Below are 15,030 nucleotides of genomic sequence, written 5' to 3'. Positions count from 1 at the left end.
TCGTGAAAAGACGACTGCGGACGTCCACTTGGTTTTAAATGATTTACTGGAAGAGATTAAGCTTTGACATAGTAATGTGCTCTACTTTGTGACCTCATCTGTCACTAATGTTCTCTATAGAATCTTTTCTTTTAGGGAAATACAGTGTGTTGAATTTTCTCTGACAACTTACTATCTTGCTTTCATTTTCAATGTGTGTTTAAATAAGATAAGATAAGATGAACCTTTATTAATCCCCGGGGGGGAATTCAGGACATACTGTAACTGTGGGGTGTTAATAACAGGAAGAAATATGAATATTTTTTTAGGCAAAGGGAACACATTCAAATTTTCTCAGTTTTTTTCTGTTGAAAATGTAATTTCTCAGACAATGTTTTTTTTTTGTAATTTTATTAAACACACAAACAGAAATGCAACATTTGTGTAATGAAATGTTGGAATGTCAAAGAAGAAATTCTGTTGTATTGACATGTTTCCAAGCTTTTGCATAGTATTATTATAAATTAACATTTAACAATCCATTTTTTTTGGCACAAAAACAGTTTAAAGTACAGAAATTTGCAACACTTCATACATGTGTAATGTTGATATCTGATAGTATAAATACATAATAAACCTAATAAATACATACATAAATCTTCCTTCATTTTCCTTTTGCAATGTAACTAGATCACATTTGACAACTTAAGTGTAATAGGTATATAAACAAGTAATATTCTTAAGCATTGATTTGTACAAATGTGTCATTTTAAATACATTTTACTGTAAATATTTAGTAAAAATGTCTTTTAATGCATTTATGTACAATCATTTCTGTTTTGCTGCCATTGTGTCTGTGAGTGTTCATTGCAGCTGCGAGAGAAGGGCCGTGCAGTCCCCAAGTCTGTCCAGCTCCTCCACCACATCAATCAGCCTCTCTACCTTCTCAAAGGGAAGGACCGCCCCTGCGTTGTTCCTGAACTTCTTCCTCAGGCTCTCATTGGTCAGCGGGTTGCGCCAGTGGCCATAGAAGGTGTCACAGCGTCCCTTCAGAATGTCACCCCCGACGAGTGTCACCTGCACTTCGCCATACATGCTGTTGAAATTAGCTGGGTTGTCTTGGGGATGCTCTACGTGAACACGGCTCAGCAGAGCGAGCAGGTCGGGGCGCCTCAAGGCAGCGGGTGTGAAGGACTGCACAGTCACCTCCCCATCCAAGAGAGCACTGCAAGCATTGAATTGGAAGGAGTGGCGTGCCTCGTGCTCAGAGTCAGGGAAAGGCCTGTCGATGTACTTTGATTTGGGGACTCTGAGAAGGATGTCTTGGACTTGAGATGGGGAGACGGTGCCAGGGCCAAACCCCACAAGAAGCTTATGGACTGAGGCTGCAGCATCTGCCACCCAGTGCATCCCCAGGTGGGCGGGGAAGCGCTTGAAGCCCATGTCCTGCTCCTCTAGCAGGAACATATGGCCGTCGTCATCGGGTGATTCTAAAGGCTGCGGCACGTAGTCTTCATAAAAAGCATTGAAGCCAGCCACACCGGCGACAGCATCCAGGACCAGGGGACTTGCCTCTAGGCCTCGGGAGGCCAGCAGAGCAGCCTCCAGCCCCAAACGTGATGCATTACCGATGTGGAGGGGCTTAGACTGAGTGGCAGCATTAGCCATTGGGGCTCCAGATAGAGAAGAAGCTATAGCCAAGGCATGACTGCACCGGGAGGGGTCCAAAGACAACAGGCGAGCACAGGCGGCTGCACTTCCCATGGTCCCCACCACACTGGGAGGGTGAAACCTGGTGAAGAGAAAGACAGAAAGAGACTTTGGTCTGGTGTTTTGGAACTATTTACTCATCGGAAGCATTTTAAATGGGTGCTCTCCATCATTATGGTTAGAGCTTCTGTGTGCAGAGACAGCTTATTTCAGGGGTGTTAAAGGAAATAGGTTTTTAGTCATTTTAGTATTTGATAAACAAGCACATAATGTGGTGAGTCATTTGACTTGGTGTAAACACTTGCCAAATGGAGTCCTGTGTGATATTCTCCTCCACATGGCTAATTGTGCTAACACTACCCACAGAGCCTCTGCTGTCCTTGAGATGAACATAATAACACGCCTTTCACAGCTCATTGACACCAGTAAGAGGCTGCACATGACACTGCACAGGCCTCCTTGTAAACCACACAGCAGAGTCAAATATGGATCTCTTTAGACTCCTGTGGATACGTTGTGGTACAAATCAAAACTCCTCAACACAAATCTGGCTTTATATCTATTAAATCATGACTATAATGACCCAGTAAAGAATAAAACCTACTTCAATGATGCTATTAGATCATAAATTACAGTATCTATGTCCAATTTGACTCACGCTCTGAGGCGCTCACCTCTTGGGGATGTTGCAGGCCTCATTAGAGAACCTCATCAATCTGCCCTGGATCTCAATGCCGACGTTGAACGCCAGCAGGAAGTCCAGGCCACTAGGTTTGCTGTTAGCAGGCATCATGTCAGTGAGTGCTAACACAGCAGGAAGGACCGCTCCGGAGGGATGAGTGGCAGGGTGCCACGTATCATCAAAGTCCATGGAGTGAGTCTGCAGCAAACAACCAAATCATTATGAATAATAGTACATAGATTTACTGAAATGAAATAATGCAGTAGCTATTTGTGAACACTGTGTTTAAATGATGCAATTCATCTCCTTTCTCGGTTAACGCTCACTGTGGCCAAAAAAATAATCCCTTTGCCACTGGAGGCAAATGCATATTGCGGAAATGAGCTTAACATCCCGAAGGCTTTTTATGAATGGAGGCCAAGCAATGTTTACAGACATTCCAATACCCAAACTACCATACTATTTAGTATGCCAGAAAAATATTTAGTATGTCTCAATACATAGTATGTCAAATGCAGTATGCCAAAAATACCATTATTACCATCGCATTTTGCAGTATGCAAGCCAGCATGCTTTTCTGGCTATTCTGACCTACAATCCTCTGCACAGCAGATATATGAGCAAGAAGGTCAGAGTTCGAGGCGCAATGTTATGACCAAGTAGTATGTCCCAATTGCATACATACTGCATGCAACAGTACGTACTTTTTAGGGGCAGCTGCACTATGTACTAAAAGTAATGTGATTTGGAACGTAGCTATAATGTTGGAAATTTCCAGAGAATGGTAATGTGGGGTAAATTCAACATTTTCATCAACCCCTCTTACGGTTGGCTGCCCAAGCGGTACCATAGCTGAGAATAAAATATCTGTAGTTTGGTTGTGGTTATGGGTTAAGTGCATCTGAGGTGCACTGGGGACAATGGTGACCCATCTGTTCCACATATTTATACTCACAGCCACTCCATTGACGAAAGCTGCCAGTGTCGGAGACAGCCTGGTGCCCCTGCGTCCGTACACAGAGCTGATGTCATCGGGAGCATACATGAGCTGAAGGGGAAAAGACGGAGACAGGTAAACACAGGGAGTTGTCTCAAGGACATTTTTAATACACCAGTTTACAGTCACAAATTGTGTCATCACATGTATAAAGTGAACTTTAAAAGTCTCTGGCATATCACTCTTCAGTTGAAAAGGTCACCAGACATTAAAAAAACCCTGCCTGTTTCAAGATGAAATTCAGTATAATAATAACCTGGGATTTTTTTTTAACTCATCTTGTCTGTCCACACACAGCTGTTGCACTGACTTACAACTACTGTTTGCATAAGGTCAAGCAATTGCTTTCATCTGCCTTATTGCCTCATATCAGATAGGACCTATTTTTTTCTTTCCTCTCCGCCTCACCTGGCAGTGCTGCAGGGCCAGCTCAAACACGTCTGTTGTGCTGCCAATCAGACCGACTCCAATGCTGTCCAGCACCATCCTTTTGCTGCGGTGGAGCACCACGGAGGACAAGTGCCGGGGCTTTACTTCATTGATGAACTTCCCATAGCTGGCTGTGACTGTGTCTTCAGGGGCTGGGAGCTTCGAGACTACAAGAAGGGAAAGACCAAGGAATGTAGCGAGCACAAATAAGGTCATGAGTAAGTAAAGGAGAACTGTTTAGTTTGTTTGTCTACAAGTAAAACTGTTTGTAATGACTGAACCAGAGAAACAAAGAGGATGTAGTTAAGTTTACCTTCCACCACAGACGTATGCAGTCCTCTGACAGCCCACACTGGTCTAATGGTTTTCTGCAGGACAAAGAGTATCTTAACTTACACCTGTAAATCACTTTATTGTATTACTATAAAATGTTTTTTTCAGATCTCCTTTTAGTGGATATTGACAATTTGGCATCACTATAATGAATATTACTGAGTCTGTGTGCCTCTTTTGAAAGAGCTATTGTGCTGGTGTAACAGGTGTGGTACAGTATGTGTAATTTGCTCAACATTTAACAAAAGCTCTGTTAAATTCCCCCCAGCATATTCTCACAAAAAAACACCCGCACAGTTCACGCTATATTGTGATTTTTGTACTAAATCCTACACTGGACTGGATGAAGTTAAACAGTTTTAAGCATACCCAGCAATCTATTTGTCTTACTCAAGCCTGAACAAAATTATATAGATCCCTATAAATCAGAAATAGGCCTGTAAAATATCTTTAAATCTTTACCTGTAATGTGGAGATCATGGCTTCAGTCAGTTGTTGTTCTTCTTTTTTCTTTCTCTTAGATGCAGTAAGTTTGCAGCCAACAGGTTGTTGCAAGGATGCTGATGCTTTTCAGATTGACAGGGTGCCTGCCTTATATAGTCCAGGACTCACAATGGCTACTGATACTGAGCTGGAAGGAACAGGGAAGGACCGGCATATCCATAACCATAGATTAAACGGAGGAAGTTCCACGATGATCGTCACATCATTATCATCATCATCATCAGCATCTTCATTTCTCCGAAGAAGAGGAGGAGGAGGAAGGGCTGGTGCTTTATTGTTCAAGGTGAAAAACAGTGATGTCACCTCTCAGGTGGCTGATGACTGATTGTGTGGGGGAATTTCTTGAACTCCACCTACACGCAGGGAGGCCTTATTTATGATAGACTTTCATCCCTGCCTAGAACAACTCAGCAGTTCATCTCTCTGAGCGTCTTCAACAGGTAAGACTTTATTTTCTAGTACAAACACTTTATTACATGTAACCTTTAAAATGCTACATAATAAATTGATGGTGATGATTGATTTTCACATGAGCTAAATATCTGCAGTTAGTTGAAATGTGCTCAATGGCAGAACAAAGTTCTTATTGAGATATTTAAAAAATTAACAAAGAATACCAAAATTACAACTCTGAAAATATATAACAGTACCTGTCTTTTGGGTAAATGTCAGTAAATATCAGTATGTTAGTTTAGCATAAAATGCTTACTTATGCTGATACCGGTTGCTTTCCAGTCATTAGAGCAGGAAAGTTGAGTACAGCTACTCTTCTGTGTCTCTTGTTACAGTGGATCAGCACCGTAATGACAGACAGGGCAGGGTCAAAGACTCTCAGGTTTCTGTAAGTATTTAGGGAGATAAGACAGAAAAGAGTGTAGAACTTTCCAATTTGACTTAACTGAGTTTCTAGGACTTAACAGTTTATCCTCTGGGCTTTACAGTATATTTATGCTACTTAAAGATACATATTATGCATATTTTCAGGAGCATACTTGTATTTTGGGTTTCTACTAGAACATGTTCAAATGCTTTAATATTCAAAAAACGCTTTATTTTCCTCAATCCGGCTGTGCTGCAGCACTTCTTTTCACCCTCTGTCTGAAACACTCTGTTTGAGCTCCTGCCATCCCGAAAAGCCCAGTCTGCTCTTATTGGTCAGCCGGCCCACTCAGTGATTGGTCAACAGAACCAAACTATTTGGACTCCTTGGATGCTGCATTGCATCTATATTTTAGCAACACAGTGATACTATTCCACTTTGGCGAATAAATAGTTTCAGTCAATCAACCAAGAATAAGACAGTATTCTCAATTTGTATTTCTGCATTTGGTATTGCACTACATACTTACTTAATGGAAAAAATTTACATACATTCATGTCATTTGTTTCATTATTTCAGTGGAACTGCAGCTTAACAACAAAGACATGATGGCAACATCAGATGGATTTCCAGCCAGTTTCTATGGTGAACCAGGAGTGTTAGGCATGTTATCCAATGGGATCAGTGCATTCCTCGTACTTCTACAGAACTTCAATACAGCACGCACTGGCAATGCACCAGTCGGGGTGGAGAACATACTTGCAGGTAAAACTTTAAAAATTATATAATAAAAAGTAATATACAATAAAATTGTCTTAGTAATTTAAATTCCATGTTTTTTTAACAGGTGTCCATCTCATCCTGATTGGTGGTATATGCCAACTGGTGGCCGGACTGCTTTCCTTCAGAAAATATGATCACCTGAGTGGCACTGCCTTCATTGGGTATGCTGCTCTTTGGGGCAGTTATGGTGCCACCCGAATCTACTTTGGTGCCTTGGATGAAACTCCTACAACAGCATTTATACCACATCAGGTGATGAACAATTTGTCCCTGTCCTCTAACATGATGGACTTGGACTTGATAAGCAACATGTCTCTGAATGCCACCACAGAGATCCCAGTTTCCCATTTGTTCCTGTCCATAAAAGAGTCAGCCATCGCTGGTCTGGTCCCCTATATCCTTCTGTCCTTTGTCCTAGCCTTCTGCTCTGCCACGGTCAACTACATCATGCCGTTTGTTTTTGGGGCCATTACAGCCACCTTAGTTTTTGAAGCAGTGGGTCTGGTAGCGAGCTCCTGGGCCCTTGTGGTCTCTGGGGTTCTCGAGTTGCTCATTCTGATTTTTGCCATCTACGGTTCAGCTGCTCTGCTTGTCAAAGGTCTGACTCAACGTCTAGTCCTCAAAGGCTTTGGCACCCCCCTCTTTAATGTTCTTCTGCTAGGGACCACTAACTCAGCAAGCGCCCAGAGCATTGGCCAAGAGAAGAAGAAAAACACAAAATACGCAGAGCCCATGGCCTTGGGTTTCTTCTGTGACACTGTTGCCCCCTTCATCTTTGCTTTCTACAGCTTTGGGTACATGAAGTCCTTTAGCGTAGGAGCTGCATGGGTCTCAATCATCACAGCTGCCCAGCTGTTCTCCAGCTACTACGCCCATCTACGCCAAGACTGCTACCACACCACTAAGTTTGGTCTTCATGCCACATACTGGCTGATCAAGGCTTGGGAGGAGTTTGTGGTATCTGCTCTGGTTGTGGAGGACAGTAAAGTGGTCTCAGGGAGGGACACAATGGTGGGAGATTGGTTCTTTGTGATGGCAGGCTTGGTGCTCTGCGTGGGAAGCCTGAACACTGATGTCCTGGAGCTGATCCACAACATGCTGTTTGTCCTGCTCACACTCTCAACAATCCCCCAGATTCCTCTCCAGGGATACTACATCTTCTTTGGTATAGCTTGCTCCCTGTTCACCGCAGCCTCCCTGTATGGTACTTTCTCGCGTCTTATCAACACCATAGCCGAGAAGTCTCTAATCCCTGTAGGACCACAGCCCATCTCCTCTGACCAATTGAAGAAGGTGTTAAGGTGCTGCAGGGCTGAGCAGGGAGACCAGGAGGCGCTGGCCCAAACTGACCAGGCTTCAGACGCCCTGTTCTACCTTTCAAATGGGGTTGCAGCTCTCTCTGCTCTCCATGCAAGGTCATCCAGTACGAATCCTGCCTTCCTTCATCTGACTGTCCCTTGGGTCCTCATCTCTGGAGCCATCATCCAGACCTATGTCAGCCGGCTGCAAGTCACAGGAGGTGGCCGTTTTGGGTCAGTCATCCCATCCATCTATGTAGCAGTATGGGCAACCTGGACCTGGTTTAGATTTGCAGGTATGTCAGTACAAACACATGTTTAAATGGAGACTTGTGACTGAATTACACAAAATTCTGATCCTTTGTTTTTCTTTTCTAGGTAACCTGCTTCAGTTTTCCACAGAGGCAGCCTACGATTTTACAGCAGGAGCCATCGCTCTCCTGGTTATTAATGCTTTCCTTATGCTGATTGGTAAGGCCTACAAGATTATTTGCTTTATAGTATTGAAATAAATGTAATTAATTAGTTTGTTTTTGAGCTTGTTTTCATTCTTCCATTGTCTATGTCAGCTGCCTATAGGAACCTGGTTTTGCTGTTTCTAACAGCAGTCATGGAGGTTGTTCTGGTCTGTTTCTTGCTTTCGACTCTGCAGCGACTGCCATATGAACTAGAAAGTAAGTATGCCCAAAGCCTATTTCTGGATATTTTTTTGGGGGTTTTAAATTTAGAAATAGGCTGAAATCAAAACCATATATGTAAAAAAGAATTATGGCTGTCAATTGATTAAAATATTGAATCGCAAATTAATCACACATTTTCAATCTGCTCAAAATGTACCTTAAAGGGAGATTTGTCGAGTATTTAATACTCTTATCAACATGGGAGTGGGCAAACGCGTTAACTTTGACAGCCCTAGTAAAAAAATATTGTTTTTGAAACATTGTGACAACATTTTCTTTACAGTTGCCATGCTTGCACTACTTTCAACAATTTGTATATATGGAGCTCTGGCGTCACTGGTGAACTGCATCTTCTCACAAAGACTGCTGCCTATGGGCCCTCCCTTAATAAAGGTAACCAATTAATCACTCCTTTTGCATTACTCTGCTAACTCTACAATGGTCTGTCATATTCTTTCCTTTTCGTTTTATGAAAATGTCCCTTCCTCTGTGACCAGTCTCAGGAGGAAGTGAAGCAGGAGTCTGCTCCAGAGTTCCCCTGTCTTGTGACTTATTCACGACTCACCAGTGGTCTCCTGAAGATCGCTGGCCTTCTCGAGGAAGGAGCGGTGTGTGGGATTCCCACAGACACTGTGTATGCCCTGGCTGCCTCCTGTAAAAATCCTCAAGCTATAGAGAACATCTACAATATTAAAGTAAGAATGAAAAACATGCTGGTATCATTTTGAAGTGTAATATGACACAGATAATTAAATCCAATATCAACATTTTGCCTTTGATGTGAAACTCCTCAACCTGTCATCTGTGACCTCATCCAGGACAGACCAGCAGAGAAGCCCATCTGCATTTGCATCTCTAATGTGGAGCAGCTGGTAGCAGTCAAGCCTCCCTTCAGCCCTCTGCTCTGGGAGTTTATGAGGAATGTGTATCCAGGAGGCATCAGCTGCATCGTCAGCAAAGGAGACTGGCTGTTCAAACTAGGTAAGCTGCTACGTTACTGGATTCCGTTAACAGCTGTTTCATCTTATTAATATCAATCATCAATATTCACCTCACCTTTTAATTCATCTTGTGTAGGAGTGGGACCAGCTTATGACCGTGTTGGCACAAAGGACAGCATCATGATCCGCGTCCCGGACCACACGGTGACCGGCCACCTATGTGACATCACCGGACCCCTTGCTATTACGTCAGCCAATCCCAGCGGAGAGCCAGACAGCACTCACCACACCATGGTCATCAAGTAAGTGTCTCTTCACAGAACTTGAATGTCCTTTTACAGCAGATTAATCTCAGTGTGTCTTGTGTAGCAGAGTGATAAATGTGTCATCGTAGTATGACTAATGGATGGGAACTACATGCACATTCACTCACACACACTCTCCTACCATCTTTTTTTGCCACAGTCGACTGGGACACAAGATCCAAGGGGTTCTGTGCGATGGGGACTCAAATGAAGTTGTTGCTTCCACCGTGGTCAACTGCCTGAAGATTGACGAAGGTAAAATGCAGAAATAGTCCCTTTACGTTCTCCCTTTTTTTGTGTGTGTTTTCACAGGCACTTTCTAACTCAAGCCTATCTCACTCTTTCCACAGGGACCATCACCATTGTGAGGGAGGGCTGTGTCCCTGCAGTAAAAGTCCGACAGATCTTTGACAGAGTGAAAAGCACTATGGTGTGATTGTCTCGTACTTAATTTCTCTCCTTCAGAGAGCCACAAGATTGACTTCTTCAGCTCCCCATTTCCATTCAACAAGCTCAGTTACACTTTATGAGCAATGTGTGAAAGACTTGGTGAAAGTGTGTGTATTGCCGGTTGTGTATGTGTTTTTAACTGTGGATGTCTTGGCAATGAAAATAACCATTTGTAACTCACAATGTCTTGATGTACACTTAAGATTCTCAGCAAAGAATGTTTGAAGATAAATGTTTAATATTTCTATAAAATATATATTTATACATTTAAATTATACTGTATGTGGATATTCATTTTGCACTTCTGTTAATAATAAGGGTTGAGTAGAACATTTTCCTATATTTAAGCTCACTGTGCGAAAATGAATTTGACTGATGTTGTGTAATGTCTGTGTCCCAATATAATAATAAAAATAATAATGTCACCAATAATATAACTGTCAACTGATTCATTTTTTAAAACGTTTTTTTTAAAATAGCATGTCTGCCTGTATTTAATAGCTGACAATTGAGAGGTGACATGAAACAAGTGGAGGCAGAAAGGGGGAAATGAGATGCAACACAGGTCCCCAGCTGGAACTGAACAAGGGACGTAGTGAGCAGTGAAAACATACTCGGGAGAATTCACAAAGAATGAAATGCAGCTGCTGATGGCTCCATAAATTGTGCATCACTTACAACCACTATCTGCCCCGTCTCAAGGTCCAATTCACAAAACAACACCTGACTCAGGATGAAGATATGTTAAGAAAAATGGGAGGATGGTTTTATTCTGAAAGAATAAATGAAAACAAACAGTGATTTGGCTTCAGCTTTACTCTTGGTCTAACTGTCAACTCATCTGGTTTATATTAGATTACATTACATTAGATTAGCCTTTATTGTCTCCCTTACGAGAAATTTGGTCATGTCTATAATGCATTATAAGCACATTCATAAGACATTATGATGCATTTATAAGGCTTTATAAAATTATTTGTGTTTATAATCATGTATGACAATTTATAACAAGATTTATAAAGTGTTATAAGTAATGGACATAATGCATTTTAACTTCAGCTTTTATAATGCTTTATACTTCCATGTCAAAGTGACAACAGTGTTTGCAAGAGGAATCTGATTCCTTGGTTACACAGCACATTAGAACTATCATAACTTTCGCCAGTCATAAAGATGCAAAGAGAACTGCTCTGATAACGTATCATAACAAATGAAAATTTCTAAAATGTCTAAGTTTCTGTAATGGAATAACGTTGTATAAACAACAAAAACACACTATAGTGTGGTGTTGTGAGCTTTAAGGAAAAACTTTTTTCGACATACTATTTTAAAACTGTGGGCAGCACAGTGTTGCAGTGGTTACCACTGCCACCTCACAGCAAGAGGGTTGCAGGTTCAAACCCGGCTTTGGTGCCCTTCTCTGTGGAGTTTGCATGTTCTCCCCGTGTTAGCATGTTTTTTTTCTGTGGGTTCTTTTCACGACTTTTTTTAACATACTATACTGTGACTTTTTTTAACATGCTATACTATGACCTTTTTTTTTTTTTTTTTAACTTTTTTGACATATTATGTGTTGAAAAAGTCATAAAAAAGTAATAGTATAGAATGTCAGAAAAAAAAAGAATGTCATAGTATATTATGTCAAAAAAGGTGAAAAAAGTCATACTATACTGTGGTATGTCAAAAAACAAATTGAAAACAAATTTTACTGAATTGTTACAAAGCAAATATAGTCTGTGATGGAATTTTCCATCAATTCCTCTCTTATTGGTAGAAAGGTCAGAGTGTTTGTCAGAGTGTCCCTCTGTTGACATTATTGGGTTGGAGTCCTGTCTAGAGGAGCCACCGTTATCTGTACAGCTTGGTCTGTAGTGGAGACCGTAGAGCCAGTCGCTAGGGCAACCAGGGTCAGAGATGCCAGAGGAACGAAGTAAGTCATAACATGATAAGGGGTAAGACACTGAGCACCAGGGAGGAAGGACAGAGTTGTGATGCCTTCACGCAGAGAGCATCTATTGTGGAGACCTGTCAATTCTCCTTGATCAAGCTTCAATAAACCTTCTTTTGTAAGACATCATCAGCTCCGGACCTCTTCCTTCCAAAGATAACTTGTGTATCAATTATTCCATCACATAGTCTATGTCTATAACGTATGTCTTTATTTATTTTTCTGGTACTTGCTGGTAGAACCCAGACCTAACCCTAACTTAACCTATATAATGTTTGCTTACCCTAAATAATATATAACCCTAACCCTTTATTTATTTTTCTAATATATTCAACTCTATGTGCTGGTAGAGGATCCCTTCAACATTTCCTTCAACATCTCCTCACCAACCTTGGCTGATGGACGTTACCGCTGGCGCCACGACCAGGGCAAGGCAAGGCAGTTGCGGAAACGGCCATTCAGTCCAGCAAACACCACCCCAGGAAGAAAACCATCCCGTTTCTCAAGGCTGGAGAGAACCCTAACCTAACCCTAATGCGATAACATAATGTTAGAGAAATTATTTAATAAACAGTCTCTGGTCATTCAGTTAAGAAGCAAATACCATTTATTAAGCAAATGCATTTGGGTCCATACAGCAGACAAGTCAGTGTACAAAGACAGAGAGCTTCCTCACTACAACATTCTTTATAATCTTGGTTTCAGCCTTCCCTCCCCTTTGTGACCCACACCTTATCTTGATTTAGCCTTCACTCCCCTTTGTGACCCACACATTCTGCCCTTCCTCTGAGTGGAAGATTCATTAAAAGAGATACTGTTGATTATAATGTTTTGAAAGAGTGATAACAAATGTATCTAAGCTAGGACAGTCTCTACTTTCCCAAAACATTCGGATAAATCTGAGTACACAAATGCTAATACAAAGGGACACGGTATTTTCTCTCACAATAACTACCACAGTAAAGTAAAATTTACTGCAATTTCTTTTGCAACTTCTTGCATAACCCCCCAGGAGACGCTCGTCTCACTCCACTGTCGGGAACCGGGCATCGATCTGAGGGTGGGGATTGAACCCTGCTCTGCCGCACTCAGAACCCGGGAACTTAACAACCAAGCAACCAATGCCACATGCACTTATGACTATTCTCTTGGTATATTTGATTTCGTCATAGTCATACTAATCATAGTATGTCGAAAAAAAAATCATAGTAATGTATGTCGAAAAAAATCATATTATAGTATTTTAATAGTGTCATTAAAATAAAAACGATCAGAGTATAGTATGTCGTAAAAAGACGTAGTATGGCATGTTGAACAATAAAAGTCATATTATAGTATGTCGAAAAAATAAAAAAAGTAATAGTATAGTACGTTGAAAAAATACATAGTATAGTATGTGAAAAAAATCAAAATGTCATCGTATAGGATTGTCGAAAAAAGTCATAGTATAATAGGTTGAAAAAAAGTCATAGTATTATATGTCGAAGAAAAGTCATAGCATAGTATGTCGAAAAAATGAAAAAGTCATAGTATTATGTCAAAAAAAGTCACAGTATAGCATGTCGAAAAATGAAAAAGTCATAGTATAGTATGTTGAAAAAACAAAAAACGTTATAGTATAATATGGCGAAAAAAAGGCATAGTATAGTATATCGAAAAATACAATAAAGTCTTAGTATAGTATGTCAAAAAAATTAAAAAAGTCATAGTATAGTATGTCGAAAATATAAAAAAGTAAATGGCCATGCCAGTTTTTCCTCACTAAAATTTAGCCCAACTTTGGAGCATTATTAAGCCTCCTTCACGACAAGCTATAACATGACATGATAGAACTTCCTTAGGTTTTCTAGTTTCATATGATACCAGCACCTTTCTTTTAGCTACAGCTACTGAAAGACTATAACGTCAGCTGAGGACGCCGGTGTCCGCAAGGAGTAAAATAGTTCCTCTCATATTAACACCCTGAAGAGAGCTGTCATAATTTTTAAATCAATTTTCATTCATGGTGCTGCAATCCTCAAAGAGAGGTGTGTCTACTATTCATAGTAATTATTTTGTACAACAGGCTACATTTTCAGGCTTTTCCCAGAAGATTTGTGGTTTCAGGTACGTACATCTTTTGTTCTCTTTTGTTTGTCTAATTGTGTAAATTTCCAGGACGGCTGGTTTGCAAACAAAGCTCAGCAACTTCACCCCCTGGAGTTGACTTACATACTGTTTTAAGAAGATAAAGCAACAATCATGAGACGTCACACGGAAAAAACAAAGTTTGCTCCAAGGAAGAATTGACTTTGGACTTTAGATTAATTCTCAACATGTTTCTCAGCAAAATGTATTATTTTGAAAGATTGGAGCAAATATGGTAAAAAAAAGTTATTTTATAAAACGGTCGCTATATCGTGACAGTAGTACATGAAACAGGTAACCTGAAAAAAAGCATGTACCTCTGTGTCCTCCTGTGTCCTCCGGTGCTCCTAACGGCACCTGCAAGATTTCACATTCCGGAGGAAAACAAGCAGTCAGAGCTGATTTGGGATCTGCTGTCCAGCTGCTGTCTATGAGAGCCGGCTGTCAATCACTCGCGAACTCCAACCAAACGGTCAAACTAGGCCGCGCTGATCAAATATGTATCAATATTATGTTATGTTAATGCCCATTTCTCGCCTCAAATGTTTTCAGAAACATTGTGTACTATTTAGCTGTAAAATGAGAAAGTTTGAAAGTCTCCCGTCATGGGCTAGATAGTTTAAAGCCTGAAAACAGAGAGATGAGGAGGTGTAGAAGTCTAGTTTTCTGTCAGAACACTTAACCCTCCTATTATCTCTGGGGTCAATTTGACCCCATTCAATTTTTAACGTCTCTAAATAAATGATTGACATGATTTTTTTTGCTTCATATTTAATGAATTTTCCTAATTTAATGGGAACAACTGGGTAAACATAAAATTAAAATGATGATATGTTTTCAATGTCCTGTACACATGCTGTACGCATCGGTGTTCTTTGGGGTCAATTTGACCCCAGGCTGTTTTAGCTGTATAAAACATAGAAGAAATATCAACATTTTACACACATTTGTTTTGGATGATATTGAGGTCACTATAACATGCAACTTTATAATCTTCAAAAAGCTTTAGGGCCCTAACCTAACATAACCATAACTGTAGTAGTG

The 15,030-nt window shown here is 40.7% G+C and overlaps 2 protein-coding genes across 2 annotated transcripts; one reads left to right on the top strand and one right to left on the bottom strand.

The window, feature by feature from the left end:
- Positions 1-389: 389 nt before the first annotated feature.
- Positions 390-4,732, bottom strand: irg1l (immunoresponsive gene 1, like). The gene is made up of 6 exons (XM_074648375.1): positions 4,593-4,732; positions 4,111-4,165; positions 3,777-3,964; positions 3,327-3,419; positions 2,364-2,569; positions 390-1,771 (listed from the first exon to the last, which is right to left on the bottom strand). Exons 1-6 carry the CDS (start codon positions 4,608-4,610, stop codon positions 844-846), a joined length of 1,488 nt encoding a protein of 495 aa, XP_074504476.1. The 5' UTR covers positions 4,611-4,732; the 3' UTR covers positions 390-843.
- Positions 4,733-4,850: 118 nt separating this feature from the next.
- Positions 4,851-10,337, top strand: LOC141775224 (uncharacterized). Its single transcript, XM_074648374.1, has 11 exons — positions 4,851-5,074; positions 6,034-6,219; positions 6,302-7,831; positions 7,914-8,006; positions 8,105-8,209; positions 8,499-8,608; positions 8,713-8,910; positions 9,034-9,196; positions 9,293-9,458; positions 9,622-9,716; positions 9,812-10,337. Exons 2-11 carry the CDS (start codon positions 6,060-6,062, stop codon positions 9,895-9,897), a joined length of 2,706 nt encoding a protein of 901 aa, XP_074504475.1. The 5' UTR covers positions 4,851-5,074; positions 6,034-6,059; the 3' UTR covers positions 9,898-10,337.
- Positions 10,338-15,030: the final 4,693 nt, after the last annotated feature.

This window comes from Sebastes fasciatus, chromosome 10 (genome assembly GCF_043250625.1).
Source record: "Sebastes fasciatus isolate fSebFas1 chromosome 10, fSebFas1.pri, whole genome shotgun sequence".
NCBI classification, from domain to species: Eukaryota; Metazoa; Chordata; class Actinopteri; order Perciformes; family Sebastidae; genus Sebastes; species Sebastes fasciatus.
This window is presented reverse-complemented; position numbering and strand designations above follow the sequence as displayed.

Coding starts and splice junctions, on each gene's coding strand:
- LOC141775224 (XM_074648374.1), top strand. CDS start 6,060: ATGATGGCAACATCAGATGGATTTCCAGCCAGTTTCTATGGTGAACCA. Junction 7,832..7,913: donor GACCTGGTTTAGATTTGCAG/GTATGTCAGTAC, acceptor TTTCTTTTCTAG/GTAACCTGCTTCAGTTTTCC. Junction 8,911..9,033: donor AGAACATCTACAATATTAAA/GTAAGAATGAAA, acceptor GACCTCATCCAG/GACAGACCAGCAGAGAAGCC.
- irg1l (XM_074648375.1), bottom strand. Junction 3,420..3,776: donor TGGCCCTGCAGCACTGCCAG/GTGAGGCGGAGA, acceptor TTTCCCCTTCAG/CTCATGTATGCTCCCGATGA. Junction 2,570..3,326: donor CTTTCGTCAATGGAGTGGCT/GTGAGTATAAAT, acceptor TGTTTGCTGCAG/ACTCACTCCATGGACTTTGA.